Source organism: Gasterosteus aculeatus, chromosome 18 (genome assembly GCF_964276395.1).
Source record: "Gasterosteus aculeatus chromosome 18, fGasAcu3.hap1.1, whole genome shotgun sequence".
In the NCBI taxonomy this organism is placed as follows: domain Eukaryota; kingdom Metazoa; phylum Chordata; class Actinopteri; order Perciformes; family Gasterosteidae; genus Gasterosteus; species Gasterosteus aculeatus.
In genome coordinates, this window is record NC_135706.1 from 5,772,983 (window position 1) to 5,799,901 (window position 26,919).

At 41.6% G+C, this 26,919-nt stretch overlaps 5 protein-coding genes across 6 annotated transcripts; 4 read left to right on the forward strand and 1 right to left on the reverse strand.

Moving 5' to 3' along the window:
* Window positions 1-6: 6 nt before the first annotated feature.
* Window positions 7-2,117, forward strand: gja13.1 (gap junction protein alpha 13.1). The gene is made up of 2 exons (XM_040160688.2): window positions 7-201; window positions 805-2,117. Exon 2 carries the CDS (start codon window positions 832-834, stop codon window positions 1,690-1,692), a length of 861 nt encoding a protein of 286 aa, XP_040016622.2. The 5' UTR covers window positions 7-201; window positions 805-831; the 3' UTR covers window positions 1,693-2,117.
* Window positions 2,118-3,020: 903 nt separating this feature from the next.
* On the forward strand, window positions 3,021-6,097 carry LOC120808083 (gap junction Cx32.2 protein). The gene is made up of 3 exons (XM_040160689.2): window positions 3,021-3,148; window positions 4,243-4,376; window positions 4,604-6,097. The coding sequence occupies exons 2-3, from the start codon at window positions 4,248-4,250 to the stop codon at window positions 5,213-5,215; spliced, it is 741 nt and encodes a 246-aa protein (XP_040016623.1). The 5' UTR covers window positions 3,021-3,148; window positions 4,243-4,247; the 3' UTR covers window positions 5,216-6,097.
* Window positions 6,098-8,736: 2,639 nt separating this feature from the next.
* c18h1orf198 (chromosome 18 C1orf198 homolog) lies at window positions 8,737-12,966 on the forward strand. Its single transcript, XM_040160684.2, has 6 exons — window positions 8,737-9,159; window positions 9,589-9,639; window positions 9,970-10,095; window positions 10,262-10,429; window positions 11,189-11,542; window positions 11,755-12,966. The coding sequence occupies exons 1-6, from the start codon at window positions 8,854-8,856 to the stop codon at window positions 11,809-11,811; spliced, it is 1,062 nt and encodes a 353-aa protein (XP_040016618.2). The 5' UTR covers window positions 8,737-8,853; the 3' UTR covers window positions 11,812-12,966.
* A 2,308-nt stretch (window positions 12,967-15,274) lies between these two features.
* On the forward strand, window positions 15,275-19,365 carry clec11a (C-type lectin domain containing 11A). The gene is made up of 5 exons (XM_040160076.2): window positions 15,275-15,651; window positions 16,805-16,919; window positions 17,091-17,198; window positions 17,482-17,565; window positions 17,708-19,365. Exons 1-5 carry the CDS (start codon window positions 15,559-15,561, stop codon window positions 18,118-18,120), a joined length of 813 nt encoding a protein of 270 aa, XP_040016010.2. The 5' UTR covers window positions 15,275-15,558; the 3' UTR covers window positions 18,121-19,365.
* selenol (selenoprotein L) lies at window positions 19,304-26,403 on the reverse strand. 2 transcript variants are annotated; one of them, XM_040160075.2, is made up of 9 exons: window positions 26,144-26,403; window positions 24,652-24,730; window positions 24,418-24,471; window positions 23,949-23,994; window positions 23,374-23,501; window positions 23,105-23,219; window positions 22,364-22,486; window positions 20,714-20,851; window positions 19,304-20,170 (listed from the first exon to the last, which is right to left on the reverse strand). In XM_040160075.2, exons 1-9 carry the CDS (start codon window positions 26,250-26,252, stop codon window positions 20,030-20,032), a joined length of 933 nt encoding a protein of 310 aa, XP_040016009.1. In that variant the 5' UTR covers window positions 26,253-26,403; the 3' UTR covers window positions 19,304-20,029. The 2 variants fall into 2 exon arrangements, with proteins under 2 accessions (XP_040016009.1, XP_077949150.1); XM_078093024.1 differs by lacking the exon at window positions 24,418-24,471 and having other exon boundaries at window positions 26,144-26,364.
* Between the last annotated feature and the right edge of the window lie 516 nt (window positions 26,404-26,919).

Genomic DNA, 26,919 nt, shown 5'->3' on the forward strand with positions numbered 1-26,919 from the left:
ATTTTCAGGGCTATTTAACTGAGATAAAGAACACCTATCAATCATTACACCTCGTACTTTTCCCTCTCGTTTGCTGACAACGTCACATCTATAACCAGATGTGTGTTGCCCAATCTCCTCACCCAGGAAGGATACAACGTCCAACTTTAAAGTTAGTGATACCTACCAGACGGAGACAGTTCTCTCTGACCGGGTCAGCAGGTAAGGTGCAACGAGTAATGTTCTATGCTACAAATGAAAAATTAATTGACAATTAATCTACAATTGGGAGGGATTCGTTGTAAAGTTTACCCTACACGTTTGAAAAGGAGGGTATTCTGTTGTTTTTCCACTTTTTTTAGGGGACATTTTTCTCTTTTCTTTTTCTTCGAGTGTTAATGACATTGCTTTCTCTTAACCAATGTTAATATGACCTGAACTTGCTTTTGATGATACTAACCGGCTTTGCCCTCAAGAGACATTTAATGTGTTTGTGTATTGCATTTGAGTTTAATTGAATTTATTTGCATTTTTTTCCATTTTTCCGTTTAGTAGTAGTAATGCCACGAAGCCTTCTGTTCAAACTACTGATTACCGATTATTGTAGGAACATAATTCCAAACAAGCAAAGGGTTCATCGGGCTTTGATGTCCTCGGATTAAAGAACAGAACCAATAATTAACTTTTGTTCAAAAGAACAACGGGTGTCTTTCTTTTGGCAGGAGCATTTGGATTCAATACTAAGTTGTTTTCATTTAGTTAGGGGATGTTATAGGATCATTCTAAACGAAATTTGAATTTCGTCTTTTTATTTGTTTATCCCAGATCAATAACTGAACTTCACCGATCAAGATGGGAGACTGGGGTTTCCTGTCCGGCCTACTGGACAAGGTCCAGTCCCACTCTACGGTCATCGGCAAGATCTGGATGAGCGTGCTCTTCCTCTTCAGAATCATGGTCTTGGGTGCGGGCGCGGAGAGCGTCTGGGGCGACGAGCAGTCGGGTTTCGTCTGCAACACCCAGCAGCCTGGTTGTGAGAACGTCTGCTACGATTGGACCTTCCCCATCTCGCACATCCGTTTCTGGGTCCTTCAGATCATCTTCGTCTCAACTCCGACGCTGGTGTACCTGGGCCACGCCGTGCACGTCATCCACCAGGAGAACAAGATGAGGGAGCAGCTGTTGAGCGCAGCTGGGTCCCGGCTGTGCAAACAGCCCAAGTACACCAACGAAAGGGGAAAGGTGATGATCAAGGGGAACCTGCTGGGGAGCTACATGACCCAACTCGTGTTCAAGATCTTCATCGAGGCCGGCTTCATCGTGGGCCAGTACTACCTTTACGGCTTCGTCATGGTGCCCATGTTCCCCTGCTCTCAGACACCCTGTCCCTTCACCGTGGAGTGCTACATGTCCCGACCCACAGAGAAGACCATCTTCATCATTTTCATGCTGGTGGTGGCCTGTGTCTCCCTGTTCCTCAACTTCCTCGAGATGTTCTACCTGATTTGTACCAGGGTCCGGTGTGGGTCCAGGGCTCGCTCTCGCAAGATCACTACGGCGGATAACCCTGCGAGCCTGTCGACTCCCCGATGGCCGACGGCAGACGACGCGCTCAGGCACAACAAGGTGAACATTGAGCTGGAGGGCAGCCAGAGCGTCGGTGGGAGCCTGGATGGAGCCAAAGAGGAGAAACGACTACTGAGTGGTCATTAAAAAACAACATCTACATCTACATCTAAGAGACTAAAGTAAAGAGTTCACTGTAAATTATTTCAAAATCCTGACAGAATATCCAGGAGGAGCTTCAGCAATGTGTAGTTAATTGACTGTTCTTTAAGAAAAATCTGCATGAATCAGAATTCTATATTTTAGAGCCACATTGTTGGATTACTACATTAATTTTGTATTATTTAACAGAAAATCGAATAATGCGATGTGTGCATTATTGATAACATATTTATGTTCTTCAATACTCAATTTTTTGAATGTGTCCAGTAAGTTATTGCAATGGTTCATAGTTAAGGGGTGGAAACGTTTGCTTATTGAATTGTGAAGATGCTGTAAATGGTAAATGGCAGACATGTTTGTGTGTTGGGTTGTTGTTTTTAATAAATGATTTAAATTGAAAACAAAACAAATGTTTCATGATCTATTTTTTCTAACAGGTTTACACCTTTAAGTCAAAAAGCCTTGCTTTCCAAGAGCGTGACTTACACTTCTTTGATAAAGCTGTAGGGCCTGCAACTTATTAATATTTCCAATACTGATGAGTCACTAGATTCCTTTCAAAGGTGTATTTGAGAAGTGAATGTAAAGAAGATAATTCCAATGATTCATCAATTAACTCCTCATGATAGTTCAGAGCTAATATATTTTCAGAATAGGGAGTGGTTGATGGTGACTTATTAGCCACCACCACTGATTCGAGTATAAATTGATTGACTGCATACATGGCTAAGGACACGTAGCTTAAATAGAGATAAGTAACGTATCACAAGCACAAAATACTACCATAAAACCTAAAGCTACAAGGCCCAGTATTATGCAATTCAGTACAAATGCCCTTCAACAAAAGCATCTTTGAGGAGCCTATGGGATTAGATTTGCTCCGTTCGTTCTTAAACCCTGAAAGGAAAAAATAAAAGACAACTTTCTGTTGACACACTCAACAAAAAATGACTGCCACTGTTCAATCGTCACGTAGAACTCATTCCAAGGTGAAACTGGATTGCATCAGTCTGGACAGGTTCTCGTGTTATTGCGACAACTCTCTTCCGTCTATGAAATACAATACGCAAAAAGGGGAGTAGTTGAGGGTTTTTGTCCCCTGTTCATTGTCTCCATGTGTAAGATTTAACTATAAAATAGCGTCAATACAAAAATTCACACCGAGTGAAAAATAGCATAAAACAGCTGTAGTAAAAGAATGAGCACAGGATTTATAGCACTGTCAATTATTAACCTGTACAATCTTTTCAGTGCTCTGCCCCAAATTGTCACTTGGGATTTATCATTTCTAGATGTCATGACACTGTTGCGCAGTTTCATCTAATCTAGAGTTCAAGGTACCTTACACGAGGTTTGGTTTGGTTCACTGGGCTCTCTATCATTCATCTCTACAACTGGTGACCAGTGTGTTTGTCTCCACACGAGCCTTTTAAAATCAAAGGTAAGCTGGGTAATAACCTTTCTACAAATATACGAAATGTAATTCATTCAAACTTTATTTAACAAATGTTATGTTTGTTTTTTTAAGATATTTTGGATATTTGTCTGAACTTAAGCTCAGTTAGCTTGTTTTTTGTGGGTACAGAGTAGCGCTGAAATAAGTACTCACATCTAATACTTCAGTAAAACTACCAATATTACATGGTATAAATCTTTTGTTTTTTAAGAGTCCTACATTTGAAATTTTACCTAAGTCAAAGTACAAAAGTAACAGCATCAATCAAGGAGGCGTAGCCCGTTTCAGAATAATAGGCTGTATATTATTCTACTGGATCATATTAATTGATGCTTTTAATGTGTTAATCAATTTAATGAAGCAGCTTGTAAAAGTTGAGCTATTTTTCATATTCCATCACTTCTACAGAGAAACTCTAGAGACCAGCTGCCCATCCACGTTGTGGATGAGTTGTCCATAATCCATGAGGATTAAAAATCCATGTTGTGTTTACATATTTTTACATTTTCTGTGGGTTTAAAACTCATAGTTATGCTTACTTACACCACCACCAGGTCAGATACACTGAAAGTGCTTTTCTTCCTATGACATAAAATATATATTATATACGATGCAGTCCAAAGGTGCACAGAAACATTGTTGGAATACAAATTCCTCACAAATGAATACACTGATTTTCATAAAGTAAGATAAGTCTTCTCTATACGGTATATACGTTTTTTTTATAGCTCCACGTTTACATTCCAAACCTGCTTTTTTGTGTGTGCGTTTTTGTGTCTACTTAGCATAATAGACTTCTTGCTGTTATTGCTGATGTTTTAACCCAAATGTTAATCAATAATGAAGACTCAAGCACCAGGTGCTTTGTGTTGAAAAATAACAGGATGCTTCATCCCATTATTTTGTGCTGCATTTAATAAAAAGAATAAAATGTCTCAGATTAAGTCATGACAAAGCGGCTTTTGTTCTCAAACGCTTGAGACCAACGTTACATTTTTACTTGGGTAAATATAAATTTGCTATTGTAGGAATACCTTTTATTGTCTAAAAATAGTATTTTATTTGCTTTTCCTCATCAGAGACCATGGGAGAGTGGGGTTTCCTGTCCTCTCTACTGGACAAGGTCCAGTCCCACTCCACCGTCATCGGGAAGGTCTGGCTCATTGTTCTTTTCATCTTCAGGATCATGATCCTCGGAGCTGGAGCAGAGAAGGTCTCCTTGGTCTTTGTTCATACTTGATACTTGCTGAAATGAAATGTTAAAGGTTTTCAGGTGCAACAGCCCCCTCTGGTGGACTCAGCTTGAAAATCAGGCTTTAATGATAAAACGTAACATAGTGACACATAAAATAATAAAATACCTTTATATTTCATTTCTATGGCGTACTATTTTAAATAGTATTCTTCTAAAGAGTTTACTTTCTTATCTGAACATTACAGGTGTGGGGTGATGAGCAGTCAAATATGGTTTGCAACACCAAACAGCCTGGTTGCAAGAACGTCTGCTATGACCAAGCCTTCCCAATCTCACACATTCGATTCTGGGTCCTCCAGATTATCTTTGTGTCAACTCCAACGCTGATCTACCTCGGCCACGTCCTCCACATTATCCACAAAGAAAATAAGATGAGAGAACAGACGCTGACCTACTCCAAGACCGGAATTGTCAAAGTTCCAAAGTACTCCGACGACAAAGGCCACGTCAAAATTAAAGGCGACCTGCTGGGAAACTACATGACCTCTATTTTCTTCAGAATCCTCCTGGAGGTAGCGTTCATTGTTGGGCAGTATTATCTCTATGGGTTCATCATGGACCCAAGAGTGGTCTGCACCCGAGCCCCTTGTCCATTTACCGTGGAGTGCTACATGTCTCGGCCAACAGAGAAGACCATCTTCATTATCTTCATGCTGGTGGTGTCCATCATCTCTCTCGTACTCAACGTAGCGGAGATCTTCTACCTGGGGTGTACTCGCTCAATCAGGCAAAGGTCTAAAACACATAAAGCATCAATTGCCATTCACACTCGTTTAAACGGGGACACTCTTATGTAACACGAGAAGCTGTGTCTCCATTATGTCAGCCACAACACAGCCTGAAGAAGGCTTCCTGTCCAATGTGCAAAATGAAAACGTTGCATAGTTACCAAGTAACAGGACAAATAGAAAGTCAAAAGCAGTTGTTTAAAATAACACAAACAGTTATTTATTCATGTTATACTAAGGAAAATACTGAAAGTGAAAACGTGTCCAGTAAGGGCTGTTAGTGCTGCTTTGCTTATCCGTTTGTTTTTCTAAATATCATTCAATTTGCAGACATAACTCTCAGGACTGTAAATATTTTAATAACAAATAATTCATTTTGTTGATGTTTTGTATTTGAACATGACTGTGCAGGTGTTTGTAACTAACTGTACAAATAAAGGTTGGAGGTTAATACAAAACATCTCATACAGCATCCACAATTTAGTTTCACGATCTTTCATGATTTCTCAATCTGGAATTTTTGACATTCATCCTGCAATGTAGCAGACGAGGCATTTATCTAAACTTGTTAATTTACCTCGTGACACGTTGGAGGGACCCTGATCCTTACATTTATACACAGTTCTTTATAGCCTGTTAGAATTAGCATACACTTTGATGGATCTGTATTTATAATCTAATATCATTTAGGATAATCAGTCACAGTAAACCAACCAAATACGTTCACCTGGCTGTTTGAGAGAAAAACGTGAATCTTTTAGAAAAAACAATATTAGCATGAGTGCATATTTGGTGGCGCTTGTACCTTGAATAGGATGTAGACTATGTACTATACTTGCATGTAAGATGTTTACATATTGAGGGTTTGGTGACCATCGACCTGGCTGTCATTTGTAATTTGTCCCTTGTGTTTTCCGACGGCGGCTATAAAAGTCTCTGATAGCAAACAGATCTGGGATACTTCTTTATTTGGTCATTTTCTTTAAATGCAATAACGATGGTCCTGTATCCGGCCAATTTAAGGTAATAGTAATAATAAATACCTGTTGAGTAATTCCACAACGTGTACTTGAAAAAGCAGACATTTTAACAACTGGACCATTACAACGGTTGTTTTAATTTATGATGACACACAATCCTTAAAGAGAATAAGAATCGATGAAATCGCTCAAATTCGATTATCGAAAGCGTTGGCAACGAATTTCATTATCGATTCGTTGTGTCGGATCAAAGAAAGACGCGGAATGCTTTTGTCTGTATATATTTTTATTACTATTGCATCAACGTGACTTAATTTAATATTGCACTTTTTGTATATACTGTGGATGTAGTAAAATGACCTGTTCACTGTTCATGTGTTTTGTGTGATTGACGGGAAATATGAGCCAATAGATTGTTGTGTTATTTTTCAATGGTCACGCGTTGACAATCTCCTAAATGCGTGTACAACGTACAAGATTTGGGGATTGATTTTAGATAGAAGATATTTGGCTTCACCCAGCCACCTAGCTGACCGGCCGGCGTCCCACCCATCACCTTGCCAGTCGGTCAGCTAGGCGGCCAAGCCAGCAAGCTGGCCGGCCTGCCACCCAGTCAGCCAGGGGGCCGAGCCAGCAAACTTACGTTGCTAAGTTGAATAAACAGGTACTATACGGTCATGTGAACTTAGAGAGATCAGTCCAGAGGTGAGTTAAACACAACATTACGAGTTGTACCAAATTGTAAATCCAATTAGATTTTTCTCAAAAGTCTCCAACAGTTGGGGGCAGAATACGTGTATTTTAACCATTGATTTAATTATATTCAACTGTTTATTTTATTTAGCTAGGTTATTACAGATGTATTTAATGCAGTTTATTTTATGTGATTTTTATGGTTCATTTGCAACCATTGTTGCATACATCTTGTTCTATTTATTTCATGGAAAGGGGAAGAGGGATTTGTTTATTAAGCAATAAGTAATGAAAGTTTATGAATAGAGACGTTTGTTTTCATTAATTGTGGTGTTATTTGTCACACTTCCATACGAAATGGAACGGTTAGGCCCAAGAGGTCAAAAGGCCCTGATGATAAGAAATAATGTTGGTCAAATGCTGCGGTATAAGAAAAATGACTTGACTTGATTCAGACATTTTGACTGTAGAATATTTGACATTTTTCTCACTAGACAAGAACAATAAAGAAATGAATACAACATTTATTTACCACGTATTGTGTTGCTTGAGTGAACACGGACAGTTCAATGAGAGGCAGAGTAAACGTGTTCACAAATAAAGCGAAAAAAACGCTTTATTTCCCTTCAGTGACATCTACGTTTAGCGTCTGCCGCCTGCATTGGTTTCCCTCAATATTAAACATATTTCTAAAATTGTTGTACGCATCATTCACATAGAAACAGAAAAATAAATAAGTAATAATAAATACCTGTTGAGTAATTCCACTGAAAAGGCAGATATTTTAATAACTGGACAATTACGGAACTGGACAACGGTTGTTCTAATATCTGCCGAAACACAATCCTTAAAGGTTTTATAATGGTGCCGTCTATGATGGGCCTTTGCCTTTCTTTCAAGCCCTGTTCAGGTTTTTATATATATATAATATATTGACGGGAAATACGAGCCAACAGATTGTTGTGTTATTTTTCAAATGTCACGTGTTCACAACTGGAATTGTCATATATGCGTGTACAACGTACAAGGTTTTGGGATTCAGTATTTCAATTCAACATATTTGGCTTCGCAGGGATAGAGAGGGTGCGCCACTAATGTAATGTAAGTCGCTTTGGATAAAAGCGTCAGCTAAATGACCTGTAATGTAATGTATTTAACATAAAATATGTTTTTCCTCCTTTGTAGTTTTAATTAAGTATGCAGGGTATGCTGTATTTCTGGCTATTTTGAGGTTGGGTTGTTTTTTTATGTCTCTGGCTTGGTAACGTCCCAGACATTGTTTTACAACCTTTTTGAGTTGCATTAAATACTTTAGTTTTCACGTTTCATGGGTCTGAAAGGGGCTGGACGCTGCCCCATTGCATTGTGGCGATATGTTTATGTTGATATTTGTTTGTGTTGCAATAGACTTTGAATAACAAACTTCAAATTAGTATTGCGTGTTTGATACATCTATGGTTTTGCAATGAATCATTCTAGGATGTTTGCTGAATCTAATTGGATAGCCGTACCGACAAAATGTTCCACAACCCACCACAGTCTGAGTCTGATCATTCTTTCTTTGCAAGTGTCAGGTTTAAGGAGCTTCTTGTATTTACCGTTTGAATGCTTTAGTTTAAGTACACGGGTGACCTGTAAACATTTTGGCACATTCACAGAATTCCAAATCCTCTATTGGCAGTTCCTGTTTGTAATGTACCCATGGATGTAAAGACAACTATCATTGGATTCATTTTCATGCTTAAAGTGTTTGATTCGCTCTGGGAGCACAAGTCGCTTTTGACTGACGGGGCCTGTGTTTAATGTCCAAGTGTTTGGATTTGATTACGCTTTGACGAAGAAGGGAGTTTGACTTTTGACGGATGAGCTACAGTTTGCTAGAGTTTACGATGCTGCATGGCTGCATGGCCCGCAATCGACAGGCCCGACGCGCATCCATCAACTTCAACTCTGCAGAAGAGGCCCCGCCCACCGCCCACACGACCGCACGGCCCTCACGGCCCTCACAACAATAACAGCTGGAAGCGGCTAAAGATGGCCGCCGCGACCATGGCAGGGATCGACGTCCACAGGATGGAGAAAAAGAAGTTCGAATACTTCTCCTCCATCAACTCCATGGCGAGGAAGATAATGCAGGAGAGGAAGATCATCGAAGCCAAGCACGGTTCGTCTTGGGAGAAGATGACGCCGCAGGAGCAAGACAGCGCCATCGACCACGGAATGATGGATCCGCACATCCGAGCCCGATACGCCATGCACAGGGTCGAACGGGAAGAAGTGGTCTGTTACCCTAAGCTGCTCCTCCAAACCGGCCAGAAGATCGTTCATTTCGGCGAGGAGGTACTTGATGTGTTTTTGAATGGGTGTTTCATTGTTTTGTGTGGGCTTTTAGACGTTAGGAGAGCCGTATTGTCGTGGTCATTAAGCGACGTTAGCCACGTAGCCGGTGAAATGTCTTCACTTCCGGGTGGGTGCGTACGTAATGGCTAACGTTGTCAAAGGGAATTTAGTCACGAGCACGGGAAGTTTGTCGATAAATATACGTTTCTACTTTCGACTAAACGTCTGACAACAGGCTTCTATTAAACACCGTGTGTTCGGGTTGCTGTTATTATGGCAAATACTGTAAATGGTATATTTGTTGTCAATTTCTTAAAGCTCAATTATCCTCTCGTGTGTGTGTGTGTGCGTGCGTGTGCGTGCGTGCGTGCGTGTGTGTGCGCGCTCGTCCGTCCTAAATGGTTACTAACCTGCTGTGTTTCTCTTAAGGATATAACCTGGCAAGATGAGCATTCTGCCCCCTTCTCGTGGGAAACCAAGGTAAATTAATAATAATAATAATAATCTATTCAGTGTTTTAATGAGTCTGATTCAAACTGTTTTTGCAAAGACATTTGGCACAATATTGTAGTGCCAAAGAACCTAAAGCCCGTAAATCTTACATTTACAATGACTCAAAACAAAAAATAATCTAATGGTATGGTTTAAGGCACAGACAATGTTTGGCATTGTTACTTACAGTCAACAGATCACTTTCATGACTGACTTATTGGTTTTAAGTTGGAAAATGTGTATTTCTATCCATTCTTTAATCTCTGGAGTTACATTATCTGAATACTTTAATATAAAAGTGTACTTTCTCTGTGTCAGAGCCAGTTGGACTTCAGCTTGTCATTAGGCACCGCCGACCAGGACTTCTCAGCCTCGCAGGCAGAGTCAAAGCCTTCAAAGGTTCCTCATTCCAGCCAGCCAACTAAGAGTACACCAGGGGTCAAGGTAAGATAAAAACCACGTCGTCGGCTTGTTCAAGTGCTTTGCATCTGGTGTAAGAATTGCCTTTATGGATAACCCTAACTTCTGCGTAAATAACATTTTCATTTAACGTGGCGAGGCCATGTGTTGCAATGAATGTATGTTAATGAATGTTATTGTGTGACTGAAGGTGTCCGTCAGTGAGATACGCAGGCCAGAGGAAGAGTCGTCTTTCTGGAAGATCAGCGCAGAGAGGTCCCGGCTGGAGGGAGAGCAGGCCGACTTCCAGTCCCTAACCCCCAGCCAGATCAAATCCCTCGAGAAAGGAGAGAAATCCCTCCCCTCCTACCTCCGACAGGTAAACCCTAAAGTCAACTGTGCTTCTCATTATCTCCGTTCAAGTAACGGCTACCATTCGTTTTTGTTCCCAAATTCTGGGACATGCCTGTTGTGCCGGGTCCGTACAGTTTATGACAAATCGATTAAAAGCAACCCAACCGAACACACTTGTCCCCTTTTCTTATTGAGCTGTGTATCCTAAAATAGAAGCTAGCCTGAAGCTGAGATAGCTGGCATCTCCAAAGCCTCAACAAGTATCAGAGAAGCAGATGGTGAATGTATTCGCAGTCACAAAAGACCACAATGATGTCAATATTGTTTCTAAATGTTGTGCTTTGATGTTTATTCCTTTCTAGTTTAATCTACGTTGGACTGTTGCAGCAAATTTCCGATCGTAGACCTACTCGAAACACTTATTTAGCTTGCCATGATCATACCATTACATTACATTACAGGTCATTTAGCTGACGCTTTTATCTAAAGCGACTCACATTACACTTTTAACCCATGGCTTTTTACATTTTGCCCGGGGAGCAATTGGGGGTTAGGTGTCTTGCTCAGGGACACTTCGACTTGAGACATCGAGCAGCCGGGGCTCAAACTATCCACCATGAGGTTCCGAGTGCACCCGCTGTACCCCTGCGCCACGACGACTCACCAGACATGTCAATAAATATGTCATTATTTTCCTACCGCATTTTAAATTAAATATAAACTGTACTTTAATACCACAGTAACATTTAAGTTGTCAACAGCAAATGTTATAATTTTTCTACAGGAGACAACTGTCACCACCAAGGAGCATGAGGCAGCAGACCCCCACCCTCCGGCTCCCACCAGGTCCACCAAGCAGCGAGCACCCAAACCTCCTGCTCCGCACCCCCCCATCGCCATTCCTGTAGCTGTGAGCGCGACACCCGCGTCCATCTCCATCTCGCCAAACCCGCCGCCTGTCAGCGTGATGTCGTCCGTGGCAGGATGGGAGCGCTCTCAGAGCACCCTGCCGTCAGTCGGGAACACTGTGGACGAAGTGTTCTCCTCCAGCATGATGCCCAAACCCTCTCACCCCCCCGCCGGACTGGAGAAAGAGAAACCGGCGGAAGGCTCAGCGGCCAGCCCCACCTTTGCCCAGGTGGGTTCTGAAACAGATGTAGTATTCACGGTGATAGTTTTTAGATTATTTTGTTTTTCTTTCATATTTTCAAAATCTGGGGAAAGTTTAAACCGTTTATTATCAAAATAAAACTTTTCTGTCTCTGGTTCACACCAGCCTAAACGAACAAAACGTATTGTGAGCCACATAAATGTACTGAACTGTCTTTCTTGTCCTTCCCGGCCTCCCAGTACAACACCAGCAACAACCTGCTGAAGACTGGATTTGACTTCCTAGACAACTGGTAAAACACAAGACCAGCCAGCGCTTTCAATTAATCATCTTCGTCATCCATCCATCACCTGAAGAAAGGAGCACACTGCCATGACTATAGACATCCACGTCTAGATTTACCAACACACCAGTCTTTGGAATGAACACATATGTTATTATCTTAAGTGCTTTGTTCAGACATGACTTCACTTCCTGTGCTGGTGTACCATCTCCCTCTTAATTAGGTTTTGATTTCTTTCCCACTAAATGGATAGCAGCAAAATAATTAAAAGTCTGAGGAAAGCAGTAAGAAAAAACAAACGCTAACAAAGAGTGAACCCCCCCTCCCCATTAGTACCCTTCTAACTCTGGTACCTTGTTGATCACATTTGCAGTGTGAATGCACAGTAAAGGTTTAAGTTTGCTGCCTCCACATGTAACTTTTAGACGCTAATCTACCATAAGCATGTTACATTTTCATTTGTGCAAAACACTACAACACTCTTTGTTTATTTTTCCTTTTCGGTAGGAAGATGTTGATATGCTTTTATTTATACGTACCTATATATTCATATAAACTTAAGAGTTTTAGAGTTAAAGTAATGTGCAGTGCCACAGTCTCGGCCCAAATGATGCAATTACAGCCAACAATGTTCCTACTGGTTATGGAATAGTGGGGAATTTTTGGATGTTCAGTTGGGGAATATTGTGGGATTTTACCGTTGCATCCCCTTTGCAGAAATTTAAACCGAATGTATTTTCCAACATTCACATATCAATGAATTCAATGGTGGTTCTCATTAAGAGGAATCCAAAAAGAACATCAGTGAAGAACTGTCATGAAAGTGCTCAAACTTAGTCATGAATAACTGGCTGCTGTGGGAACCTGTTACAGAGGTCCTGTGTGGATTGTCAACACCTGCACCAACTGTCACCTTTTGTTAAATAAATCTAGTGCTGAGCAAAGCTATTGTGCATTTATAGTGAAAAAAGACGCAGTCAACCGTCGTGCTTTAGATAAATAAGCAGGCATGTAGTGATTTGTGCCACTTGTGTCATAGGTCTAAAATCCGGTTTACATTGGAGTACTATTTTACTGAATTTTATATTTAGCGGCTGATTGTGTCTTAAGCTATACTTGTAGATTTCACTCACGTCAAATATCGGAAGAAATAAATAAATAAAAGTAATGTTTATTGCCTTTGTCTTTTTTCAGCAAACCACCTTTCTTTGTAATTCAGATTCCCACAATGTTTTCCCCCCTTCTCTTCTAGTTCTTGATTACACCCACAAATTAAATCTCTCATCATAACGCCGTCTGCTGAATTTCTCCAGGAAGGGAAACACAGTCATTCCCGGGAGTGTCTGTTATTGTTACAAATTCAACATCAGTCGAAGATTGTTTGCGTTCTTGTCGACCACCTTGCCAGCTCCATGACATCAATCTCTCCATCTGTAATCCCTACCAGATCCAAAACTCCTTGAAGGGAAGGATGCTCAGAGGAAACTTTGTGCAGTTCAGTGGCACAAGACTTTGGCCCAGTTTAGAATAACCAGACCTCATTCCACCGTGTCCCTCAAGCCCAAAAAAAGCATCCTCTACGCAGAGAGGGTTAGAGCAATATGATGTTCCATAAATAATGAATAATGTGAAAAAATGACATGACGAAGAGAGCAGCTGTAGGACAAGGATCCGTTGCGCCAACAGCTACAGAGTGAATTGCATGATGAGAACATGTGACCGAGCACTGTGGAGACATGGAGGAGCAATGGATGTACGGCTTTGAATGACTTCATACTTTATGCAGACAGAGGTTGCATGTATATGTTTAAAACTACAGAGATTTTTATTATACATCAGAAAGAAACCACAAATACATTCAATCTAAATAAATCATGTATCAGCGTGGTTCTTTATGTTTATGTTCATCATCCTTTGCTGAACTGGGGCACCTTTGTCCAGTCCAGCCAACCTCCCTGCAGCACCACCCAACACCTCCATACTCTGAAGGGCTGCTTTGTGTTCCCTCTCCCTCTTCTTACTGCTAATGTTTGTGCGGATAAAAAATCTTTGCACGGTATTAAACTTACAGGAACAGGACAGTCAATTTGTTCCTTAATTTCTAACAGGACGTGGCGCATTATTAAACCGAAGAGCATACTGCAGATACTGAGCTGGCTGTGTACCACACTGACTTTGTTTCCTATTTTAGAAGAATTATGTAGGTCAGCAGATGGTTGGAAATGGAACTGAGTCATATGCATGTTTCTTACTTATACGACACGAGAGGAAAGTATGAAAAACGTCTGCATTTCAGTCCTATTGTATCAACTCTTAATAAACTAAAGAGTTGATACAAAGACCATATTTTCATTTGATTCGCTGTAGTCTTATGGATGGCAATACCAAAGAGGTCCATTGGGAATTTAAAGGGCAGCTATTACATGAAATCAACTTATTCATACTTATTTTCATTATCATCTTTATTGTCTCTGACAAAGCCAAAGGTCAGGACAAGACCTGAAACAACACCGATGTGAAGTCGCTGTCGTCCTGCAGACTCACACACGATTCCCTCTTCGCAGAACGCACACTGACCCAGAGTACCTCCCAGGCTGTGGGCCCGGGGCCCTCCCTTCCCCTGGAAACTCTGCTGAATTCTTGTGGCATTTTAACTGGCATACACACACACACACACACACACTGTAGACACATGGACAGACATTCATTTTAATGTCGTAATTTCCCTTAAAAAGATTCAAAAACTCATAATTCTCTTACCAAAGATTTGATCTAATAACACGTGAAAGCTTGTTGGCAGGCCTGTTGTTTGGACTACTTAATGGAACGGATGTGTTTTTAAATCCATAGATGCCAGTGTGTGTGTGTGTGTGTGTGTGTGTGTGTGTGTGTTTGACTACAGTATGTAAGTGTATACAGGCATGCAGTGTTCTCTGTTTGCAATCAAATTCAGCGTTTAAGCCAGAAAATAAAACTTTTAGTTAATGTTAATACAATATACAAAGGGTTAGACATTTCACTTTTGACCTTTTAAGTAGTATTTTTTTTTATTAAACTAATATTTAAAGGGCCAAAACTGAACTTTCATGCCAGACATTCAGTTGGGAAAAGCACATGAGAAATACGTAGCAGACTCCATCTGCCATGGAGACCATTGGGCATTAAATTGACATTATCACGTTAAAGTGTGCACACAAAGAGGTTTAAACATATTCAGGTTATGACGCTTATGGCAAATTTAGGGTGTTTCTCCACTGAAATGAAAGTCTTTTTAGATTTATTTCCATAACACATTTAAAAAATTTGCGTTTTTTTTTTCTTAATAATAATAATTACAAAGCCGAGAAAAGATGTCGGTTTGGAGGTACGTGGTACGTTTCTCCGAAATAAAACCATTAAAAAAGGGCCTCCATCACCTTGGTTGTTATCTCCCTGCGTGAAACACAAAGAGTGGAAATGGGAAGTGGGAGCATCCTGTTGTTCGCTGAGAGAGGAGCGACGTCCTGAACAGGAAGGAGGGCGCACAGACGGGATCAATGCTTGTTTTCTAAATAGCTGGCATCTCATTCACAGCTCTAATAGGAGACCCCTGCTCCTGCTGTCCCAAGTCCTGGAAAAAGGGGGAAAAGAGAGCAACTCGGGCAGGAGAGAGAGAGAGAGAGAGAGAGAGAGAGAGAGAGAGAGAGAGAGAGAGAGAGAGAGAGAGACTCAGAGGGAGTTTTGCTGCTGAAGTAAAAGCGGAGCTATTAGGAAGCAGAAAATGGGACCGGCTGCCACCTCGCTCGCTGTCCTGTGTTTGTGCTCCATGTGTGTGTTTGTTCCTGAACGGATGGCTGCCGCGACACCAACACAGGTCAGGACTCGTTGTGTGTAGTGATTGTGCGCTTGGTATCAATTAATTACATTTCATTGGAGATGCTGCTGTTACTGCTTGTGTTTGTCTTTGGGTAAAACACCTTTCACAGTGCTATCACAGCTGTGCATGTGTAGAGGAGGAAGTCGGGATCCGATTGTAACAATGATAGTTGCTAACTATTATGCTGTGATGGTTTGAGTGCAACCCGACACGTTGAGGGTTGGTGGACAGAAAGATTAGAGTTTATGATGCAGAGAGAGGGGCAAGGCCATCTGGCAGCCCCCCCACTTCTACTAATACTTAAAGTGTGTGTCAGACTTTAAAATGAAACACCAGTCTCCCCTCAGTCAGTCCTTATGCCACAGTGGGAAAGTGTTGCACCACATAGTGATTAAAGTACACATGATTTCAAGCCAAGAGATTTTTTCACACCGCATCCTGCACATCTGTTAGACTGATGAGGATGGAAACTCAGTAAGTAGATCGTTTTTTTTAGAATCTGCTAAATATGTTTACTGTTTATTTTAGTGATTATTGTTTTATTAATTCTTCTTATCACCATTATTTCATTACTGTGTGTCAACACACACACACACACACACACACACACACTTCTTACATACATATCACTACTAACACATTTTCAAAGTGTTTGTCTTCCTTTTGTATCTTAATATGTCTATACGTAACCGATACCTATACAATTAGGATGAATTATAAAACATTCAGGGGAGGCTTTATTGCAAACCACGTGGGGTTTCTCACCTCTCCTGCATAATATATGCCGTGTTTCGTTACATACTTTTGTTTATATATTCTTATCACTTTTTTTCTGCTACTAAATAAAACTAAAACAACAACCATCATTTAACAAGCATTTGATTGCAAAGAGGTCTGCATGAACGAGCCGGGACGAGCTACTGGTCCAGAGACTGTAAGCAGTAACTATTCTACCTAATTACTCTTGATCTAAATAAAACTAAAAGGTTGTCTTTTGTTGATTGGAAGAGAATTGGGACTTGTAAAATTGAAACTCGTCCAGATGTGCAGAGATGGAATTTGCTTTTTAGATACAACCCTCTGGAGTTTGAGTTGTGGTTTCAGCACCAAACAAAAGGATGAAATTCCAAATTCTACCCATGTCTGTCAGGCACCCGTTTCAGAGGCGAAGAGGGCACGAGGAGACGTTCCTGAGATTCTCCCAGAGCCTGAAGCAGAGCCAACCAGTCCAGTGTCTGACTTTGAGAACTCATACAACTATGTCTGTGAGTCTCTCGGTTCACATCCGGTGGAGAGTTCATGCTTCCTAACACTGTGGAAAACAAGTGCATCCTTTGTCAGTCTGACTCTGAGCGTCATCGCTTTACTTTAACGCAGCACTGTAATGTGTAATGCTTAATGAATGCAACACCTTCTCTCTTTTTTTGTCTGTTAAGTGTCCAGATTGGCGGACATGGACCAGGCCATCCACAAGCTGAACGTTGGCCACTACACGCTGGACGTTAAAGTCAGCCAGTTAATGGACCGTCTGACCAGGGTGGATGGTAAGACGATCACAACACGTCCACTTTTCTTTTTCTCCATGGACTTACTTCCCCTTTACACGCAGTACTTCAGACATCTTCATTTGATATGGATATATAGCATGAATGAAAACAACGAATAAGAACAAAAGCGAATGAAATGAACTACTTTTGAACGTCTGCAGACCATCATTATCACTTAATCTCCCATAATAAGCTTTGACGGTTTAATTTTCCTTGATGAATCTTAAAGAGGAAGTCAGGAGGCACTGTACTCACTTTCTTGTCTCCTTGTTTTTTGCAGCTGAAGTCGAGGAGCTGGAGGACACCATCCGTGAGGTCTACCAGCACAGCAAAGACAACCGCAAAGAGATGGGAAGACTGGAAGGTATCAGAGCTCCCTTGCAGTGTATTCACCTTAGACTTTGTGTGCTTATAGCATCTAAATGTTGTATTGTACTTCCTTCTGGAGTGGACACCAAATATCTGCTGGTTATAAGACTGGGTGACGTATTCTCTCTGCTTCTCAGGTTGCCAGAAGGGCCACCGGATGGGATACAAATGCTATCTGGTGTTCAACGGCCACAAGGACTACGCCGGGGCGTCCAGGAAGTGCCTGGAGCGCGGCGGCCGCATGGCGATGCCCCGCGACCGCAGGGAGCAGGAGGCCCTCGCCGACTACGTCAAGTCCTTCTTCCACCCCGGGAACTGGCCCGTCTGGCTGGGGGTCAACGACCTGCGATCCGAGGGCCTGTACCTCTTCGATGACGGGACGCGGGTCTCCTACTTCCAGTGGCGCAGAAACTTCCTGTCCAGTCAGCCGGACGGAGGGAGGCGGGAGAACTGCGTGGCCATGTCGTCAGACGACGGCGACTGGTGGGACCACTACTGCGATCGGAACATGAACTACCTGTGCGAGTTTGATGACAGGGAGGCACTTTAAGAACTCTTTATTTTCTAAGATTGGCTCCTTACTGTCATTAATCCTTAGAAGTGAAAGCTCACATTATTATGAATTGACTGTGTTGTGGCTGCAACGAATCGATGAAATTATTATTCAAATCGTTGGCATCGAATTTCATTATCGATTTGTTGTGTCGCGGGATTATTACGTCACTCAATGAGTTGCGGAGTTGCGCGCGGAACAAAAGTAAAAGCGCCCATCTGACGTAGATGAAAGAGGAGTCAGCTGCGCCGGCAGTTGTAGTGAGTCACATGACACGTTATTAAAGACCGAAATGTCTGACGTGAGAGCCCTAAAAGTAAAATATGCAAAGTCTACGTAACCTGACACGGAAGCACCACGTTGTCCCGTTTTGACGTGAGGAACGTAACGAGCCTCCAGCAGCTTCGCCCTATTGTATTGTGGGTAATCACAGACGCCACTGTGTAAAGGACGACGATACTAATTCCCTGTGAGGGTGACACAAATAAGATGGTTAAAGTTGTTTTTGAAACTACTTGAACTGGATTTTTAAGAAAGAAGCTTTGTTTATAAGGATTAATAAGAAAGTTTGTAAGTCTGCAAAAGATAGACGGACAGATGTTATATACACAATACTACTTTTTAGTTTATAAATATAATCACCTGTTCACTGTTTGTCTTTTGTGTTGTTGACGGGAAATACGAGCCAATAGATTGTGTTATTTTTCAAATGTCACGTCTTCACGAATGGAATTGTCATCAATGTGTACAACGTGAACCAGATGCAGTACTGTAAGTATGCAGGGTATAGGTTTGGGGATTCAGTATATCCATTCAACATATTTTCCAACCTTTTTTTAGTTGCATTAAATACTTTAGTTTTCACGTTATTGGGTCTGAAAGGGGCTGGACGCTGCCACATTGCATGTTGATATTCGTTTGTGTTGCAATAAATTTTGAATATCAAACTTCAAATTAGTATTGCATGTTTGATACATCTATGGTTTTGCATTGAATCATTCTAAGATGTTTGCTGAAATTAATTGGATAGCCATACCGACAAAATGTTCTACCAGCCGCCACAGTCTCAGTTAAGTCTCACACTCTCATGTTTCACACGCTGTCTGATACACTGTCTCAGATTCTGTCCATGTCTGGACAGTGTTGCAATGCAGAGAAACTGGAAAGCCGCTGCATGTCGTGCTCTTCGCAAAGTTAGGTTTGTTTATTTGTCGCTTAATAAACTTATGAATGTTCCACATTTCACTGCTTCAATTGCTCAAATGTCTGATTATGAACAATATATACGATACGATATATACTGATTCTCCCATACACATGCATTGTAGTAGTGCTGGGGATTGTTTCATATGTTATATAATAAGTGCAAATAAGAAAATGAAGTAGAATACGTAACATTTTCTAAAATTGATTCTCTCCAAATTCTACAACATGACTACCAATCGGAGCAGATTTTCTACTTAATGTAATTATAAAACTGCAATTAAGATTAAGGAAAAAAGAAGATTTCATCTCTAACCTGACCAGCCACCAAGTAGGCAGCGACACCATCATTTTGGGTAATGTAGTAATTTCTTCCTGCCAGAGATACAAAATATGCTAAATCTGCTCCCATCACAACACTGACACCTCAAGGAGAAAAACACTCGTCTTTGATTCACAGTTCTGCATCGGCCACATTTCTTCATGTGTTCATGAGTGCAAGACGTGACGTCATGAATGGGAGTCAAAGAGCTGTTTTTCCTCTGTGGTGTCAGTGGTGTGGTAAAAAAATAATAAAACCCAGAAAAAGGAAAGCTCCGAGTAAAGGCTGGCGCATGCTTCTGCGTTTGCGTCTGCGTCGCTCTGAAAACGCAGAAGCATAAACCAGGCTTAAGTGTCACAGCTCGCCGTCCACACGTTGGTGTTACTCCGCCGAGTCAGCAGAGCAGTCTGCAGGCTCCGCTGCCTGAAGGACGGCCTTCACGGTCGGCCTGTCCATTGGGTTTTGAGACAGGTGAGAAAGAAGGACCTTCCCTCCTTCATCCAGCAAAAAGTCCCCTCCCATCTGGAAAAAAGCCCATCAAAGCTTGTTCAGTGTCTGTTTTAGATTTACGTGGAATCAATCAACTCTTTTTCGGTTTTTGTTGTGCAGAATGGAAGATCTTTCTAATGTAAGTAAATGGCATTTAGTTTAACAATCACATCCATCAGAACAAGCCAGTCTATTGCGTCCTAAAGTACTATTTTCTAAAACTAATGGAGAAAGTTTTCCATTGCTTTTAACTGTAAGCAATCATTTGACAGGAGATGAAGTTTTTAACATTTCTAAGTTGCACCTTGAAACCAGACAGAATGGGGCCGATAGCTGCATTTGATTTAAGAAGATGTTGAAGGTTTCTGCATTTGACTGCAGGTATTTCCTTGTTGGTTGAATCTATATAAGGCAGTTATGAACCATATGTTTTCTATCAATTTGAAAAAGGCCTGAGGTAGGGGCAGCTATTTTAAGCTCCTACACAAGTACATCTGAAAATTTGGCACATAGTTCCTCGATTTAGGTCACTGATTTGGGTTCTTACATCAGCTTCTCAATGCCAAAGTATCTCACCTGGTAGATATCTTCCAACAGGTATGGGGGGAAATCGGGAAAGTCTCTGTCCACAGCTCCGTACTCTGAGTACAGCAGCATGCTGCCGAACCTCATCACCTTTGCGTAGGAAGAGCCAAGGCCAAAGCTCCTGTATACCTGTGGCAGAGATGACGTCTACTGTGTTAGGAATGCGTAATATTATCTGCAGGTACACAATTAAGAGAAAAAAGGGGAAAAAACACATCCATTCTGGTTTGAAAATAGATTTCTGGAAAGCTGATTCAGGTATTTTTGTTATGAATGACGCAGTTCTGTGGCATTTGGAAAAACGTCTGTCTTATACATTTTGGTTGAATGCTCTCTCACATCTGCTAACATCTGGTGGTTGACTTTTCAGATTTAAAAATTGGAGGCGTCATCTTCCTGGGCTCTCAGGACAAATGATCAAACAGCTGCTAAATAATAAAGTCTCTCTAAAGTCTCTCTCTCTAGTGTCGTGCATTTACCCACCTACACTGAATAGAAATATAGCTACAATATCATAAAATGCAGACTTCAATTTAACCTGCTGTAATAAAAAAAAAAAGTGAATAACGGTTTAAAAGAATTATGCCGTTTAAATCTAGTCAGTTGATTCAGTCCAGACCGGGGGCCTCATTTATAAAACCTTGCGTAGGATTTGCGCCAGAAGTGGCGTACGGATGAAACATAGGACGTGCGTACGCACAGAAATATTCAGACTTATAAAACCGTGCGCACGCACGTCCTACACAGTTTTCCCTTAATAAATCACAATCACTTCTAAATGTCACGCCCATAGTTGCCCATATATAGTCTGTGGAACGCTCACAAATTAATATTCATCAATTGCGAAATCATGACAAACACTGAGAGGAAAACGAAGAAACGTAACTTCACTCAGAGTGAAGTCGAAATGATCATTGGCGAGGTGGAAACAAGTAAAATGCTCTTTGGAGGGCACATATGGGCATTACTAATGCCAAAAAGGCACTTGAGTGGCAAAAAGTTGCAGGGGCACATTATGTAACACAGCACATGCCAGCACGATTTTGCACACCTTTCAGGAGTAGACAATAACCTCCCTCCAGTGCAGTCGAGGCAGTGCCATCTGCCCTTAAACAACCGATGGTGCGCTGCACTACAGCGCGAATCCTTCCATTTGCCACATCTTCTAAGAGCGCAAGATCAGCCATTTCGCGTCATTACGCATTGTGACGCATCATGGCATTTTATTACCGTCTTTTTGATTGCATCTGACAAGCAACAGCTGTGTTTTGTGGATGAATTGCATAACGTGCCAATGTTATTGCAGAACGTATTTCACTTTTCTTTTTGAAAATGTGTCAATTTGTATTTGTTTGTTTTACGCTGCAGATCGATCAAACGGGTGTTTGTGTTATTTATGAGAGGCAGTATTGGCATTTCTTTTACACAACAGTCTAGTTTTACACACTTTCACACACGTGCGTGTTTCCTGCCGACGGTTCTCATTTCACCCGTTTTTGTGCGTACGCATGGGTCCGAGCTTGCGTGAAGGACCGCACATTTTTCCGTCAAGTTTGCTTTTTATAAATACCAATTATTGTATAGAGAGCGGCGTACGCCTTCTTTTGTGCGTACGCAACGTTTATAAATGAGGCCCCTGACCTTTCTCTGTGGATCCAGCAGCATGTCGAAAGTGCATCCAGTTTGCTCCAGCCACAGATGAGCCCCCTCCAGACCCCCGAAAGAAACCACCAAGACGCGCAGTGACCGAGCCTGCAGGGCAACCTGCAGAGATGCAAGATGAAACCATTTCACATTAACTATCCAATTCCTTGAAGCGGGATTATACATGGTTTGGGATGCTGTGCGATAACCTCTATAAGTGGATGAAATGTTCATTGACGTTTTTGGTGGATCAGTGTTCATGTTTGCGTGCATTACATTACATTACAGGTCATTTAGCTGACGCTTTTATCCAAAGCGACTTACATTACACTTTAAACCCAAGGCTTTTTTATTTTTGCCCGGGGAGCAATTAGGGGTTAGGTGTCTTGCTCAGGGACACTTTGACTTGGTCGCTGGTCTGCGGTAGCTCTTTAAGGTGGGAAATACAAGCCTCTGAACCACACAAATCTGGATCGTAAATTTGATAACAATAAATCATAATGCGAGTAACGCGAGACCTTTTGGAGAACTTGGAGAAAAGCTTGACAGCAGCCTTTTTTGATCACAAGACTAGAGGACAGAAACGCATGAATAATAATTTCAGGGACGCTGTTTGTTTATTCAGCTACTGCAAATGAAGATTGACCTGACAGGCTGAGCTTAGTAAGCAGCGTGAGACACTTCAAAGTTGTTATCTGACTAATTGAATAATCACCCTCAGATTGCAGGTTAACTGACCTGATTTGCCTCCAGCTCGGCCACGTGGTCTCGTCACGGGAGTCATCCAAAATGTCGGATGAGGACCAGCAGCGGCTTCTGACCCTGACCCAGGTACCGACCGAGAGTCACGCTCCTTGAAAAGATGATAAGACAACACAGCTCGAATTCAATAAACATACCGAATGCTCCACGGTTAAAATGTAGGCTCACGACTTGGGGTTTAATTGACAAAAAAGGGCAGAAAGAACATTGAAGTTGAGGTTTTGACCAGCAGTGTGTAAACTCACTCTCCACTCCGTCCATCGGTGAACGCTGTGTCGGGGCTCAGGTGGTCTGCGATCTTTCCTCCTGACAGCTGCCTGTCTGTCGTCTGTAGACGACTGTCCACACTCTCCAGGAAGGAGTCCCATTCACTCTGCTCTCACACACACACACACACACACACACACACACACACAAAAAGAGTTGAAACTAAAGAAATCCCGGTACATTAAGTCAATAATAGCTTGGTTACGAGACTACTTAAATGCAAAAAAAAATGTTGCTTTGACATTTCCAAAATAATTTAAAGGACAGTCGACTAGGGTATAAACCAGCTCTTGTTTTGTTGAAATTTTGTTGTTGATTTATTGCTGATTTGTAAAACTTTTAATTGAACTTTACCTGTATACACACTATATTTTAGAATTTTATTATAGCAACATCAAACCAAAGCGTAGATTATTGGTGTGGAACTCGATCTTTGTTGAATGCAATGTGAAAAATATGTCTATGAATCTGATCCTTTACTGCTGCGTCTTATTTAAGTCATAACAAGCAACATTCCAAAACCAAATTGAAACTTAAAAAGTTGCAGACAGACCTCAAGTGTCAGAAGTTCTTCCACCAGCTCTCTCACTGCTGCATTGCTGAAAAAGTAGGGAAAGTTCTGTGATGAAGAGGCTTCGACAGCGATTCTTGTGCGTTACATTAATAACCAATAGGATGGAGAATAAGACCAAACGCCACAGTGCAGGTGTGTCATGAGGGGTCACCCTGCTGCGTCTTGTGTCAGTGGGGGCTATCTGATGATATTTGTGTTCTCAGCTCTTATTGGTGCATTTAGCTTACTGTGATGCAGAGGGCGCCTTTGTTTCTTAATCGCCTTAATAAACGTACATAACTCACCCCTATAATGTTTGATGGCGAACATACATTTTTACACTATTTCAATGGGATGGATGGGATGAAAAAGGGGCCACGAAAATATGTATAATCACTTATAAGATATATATGTGGGTGTCATCATCGTCATTTATCATCATTTGATATGATCATATGTTCGCACTTACTGATAAAACCTCTGCCAAACCTTCTCTGCTTCGGTCTTTTTCTTTACTCCAATGCTGCTCGACAGCAATAAAACACAGAATTACTTCACAGTATTAAAAAAATTATATTATAATATATATATATATATATATATATATATATATATAGTCTAACTTTGAATACAACAGTGGTTTGACTTTATTGTACTTTATCCCATGATGTGGTCAAATGATTCTGTTGAGAGCGCGGCTCACCTTCTGTAGAAGTCTGCTCCGGCGGTGATCAGGCCGAGTAAAGTGGTGATCTTATACGGGACAAACTTCTCCAGGGACTCTGCACGAGAAACAAAGGATCCAAGCTATTGAGTCATGCTGCTTTGTGAAATTTCAGTGTGTTGGCGATAAGCACGACGGGGATTACGTTACGACACCTCTAATACAGTGACCACTGATCTGCTTTAATAAATCACCGGCGTGATAGCCAGCTTATGAAATAGTCAAAAGGTCATAAATATCTTTGTCTTTGTTGCGGGGTAACTATGTGCCATGTGCTATTTCACCTAGATTCAACGTTCTAGCCTTGCTAGTAGGTATGGAACCAAGGAATTCAATAAAAAAACGTTGCTTCTTAGACAACGTGTAGGTGATAAGAGAGGACAAAGATTTATAATCTAATTAACATCAACTGGAGTGAAATCTTTTTTGCGCTTTTTTTTGGCACATAGGCTGGTCGGATGTAAAACACTGGAACAATTTAAAAAGGCACCGTAAACCTGCTGCAGTTTGTGTAACGCCAGAAGCGGTCCACTGGTGATGCAGTCCACACAACCCTCAAGGACCCCTATGCAGTCACCCCACACAAACTGACACCTGCCCTCTGCAACTGGGTGCTGAACTCCCTGTCAGGCAGACCCCAATTAGTCAGAGTTGGCAACCGCACACACAAGAACTGTGAGCACAGGGACCCCCCAGGGCTGCGTACTGAGGCCCCTGCTGTACACCTTCTTCACATACCTGTGTAGACTCCCAGAATAACACCAGCATCATCAAGTTTTCAGATGATGTGCAGCACACACACCATTGCACATGCACAGCAACTTTTACAGAGGTACGATGGAGAGGGTCCTTTCCACATCAGTCGCAGTGTGGTGTGGACACTGCACTGCCCAGAACAGAAAATCCAACCGATAACAGTTCCACTACACCCACGCGCACACACATATATAACAAATATATGAATCCTGAATATTAACAAAAGGGGATTCGGAGTGGAGCTTTGTGCAGACGGTGGTGCATTCAGGTGCTCATCGGATATTCGGAAAACCTGTGTTGAGAGTATTTCTCCCGAGTTCTTAGTGTTCATTACGAAGAACTCGTAACATGTGAAAACAAAAGACAACGAGATATATTTTAGTGCTTTACACAAAACGTTATCTGTGAGGTGTTGTTTGAAATGGTAAAGTCGGGATATTATGTTAGCGATTATTCGCAAAGTAACTAATGAATGCAGCACCGATGCCCCTTGCAGCACAGCTATTGAATGCAATTACACCATTAGTGAAGAACGCAACACGCCGAACTGGTAATACAACTTCCTGTGCGAATAAAACCAACAGTCTGTTGAATGTTTTAGTGATACAGAGTAGAAGACCGTGCGGGCGTACATTTCTACCCCTATAAAAGCTTTTTTTGGCCACAGAACTGGTAAATAAAACTTTCCCTCACTGTCAACATGGGTCGGTCCTACCTTGCGCCTCGTGCTTGGCTGTCTCTAGGAGGACCTTCCCCAAGTTGACCATCAGAGCCAGAGCACTCGTTAAAGTCTCCTCGGACACAACAGTCGCATCCTCGGCCATGGTCCCACCGGCTCCTTCCTCACCTGCGACCAGAAACCGCTAGTGAACCGACCGACGGCGGCCAGCGCGAACTGCCAAGTCCGGGGTCAGCGGTCACGTGACGACGTCACGTGGTGAAGCCTTGTACGGGATGCGGTACGCGCAGAAGGATACGGAATCACGAGCAATGGCTTTTTTAATCTACATACTGTTTTAATAACACTAAACTGTTCGTTTAGCATTACTACTTGAATAGACAATAATGGGAGATCGCATGTGATGTAAATTCAAAATCAACACGTGTCACTACACTTGAGATACAGTACAGAAGTCTTCATATGGCATTTTATCTAACTTACTATCTTTTAAATATTTCCATGTGGACATCTGACTCAAATACCCAACCAAAAAAACAGCGCAGTGAACAAACCTCTAAATAGATTGAGATCATTCTGAGTTTATATAAATGCAACTTGTATTATTTATTGATACAGTCAATAAGTGAATTGCGTCATTGTTTATTGGAGTGGGACTTTGGAACAGTACTTGGGTCGTGGTGAGAAGCCTTTTGAATAAGGTCAGTTGAACCTTTGGTCATTGTTAATTTAGGGTTAGGTTTTTCAATCTAACATTGTGTGCTGACATGACATGGCTGTTGAGTAACACAAACCGTTTGCACAAACGAACA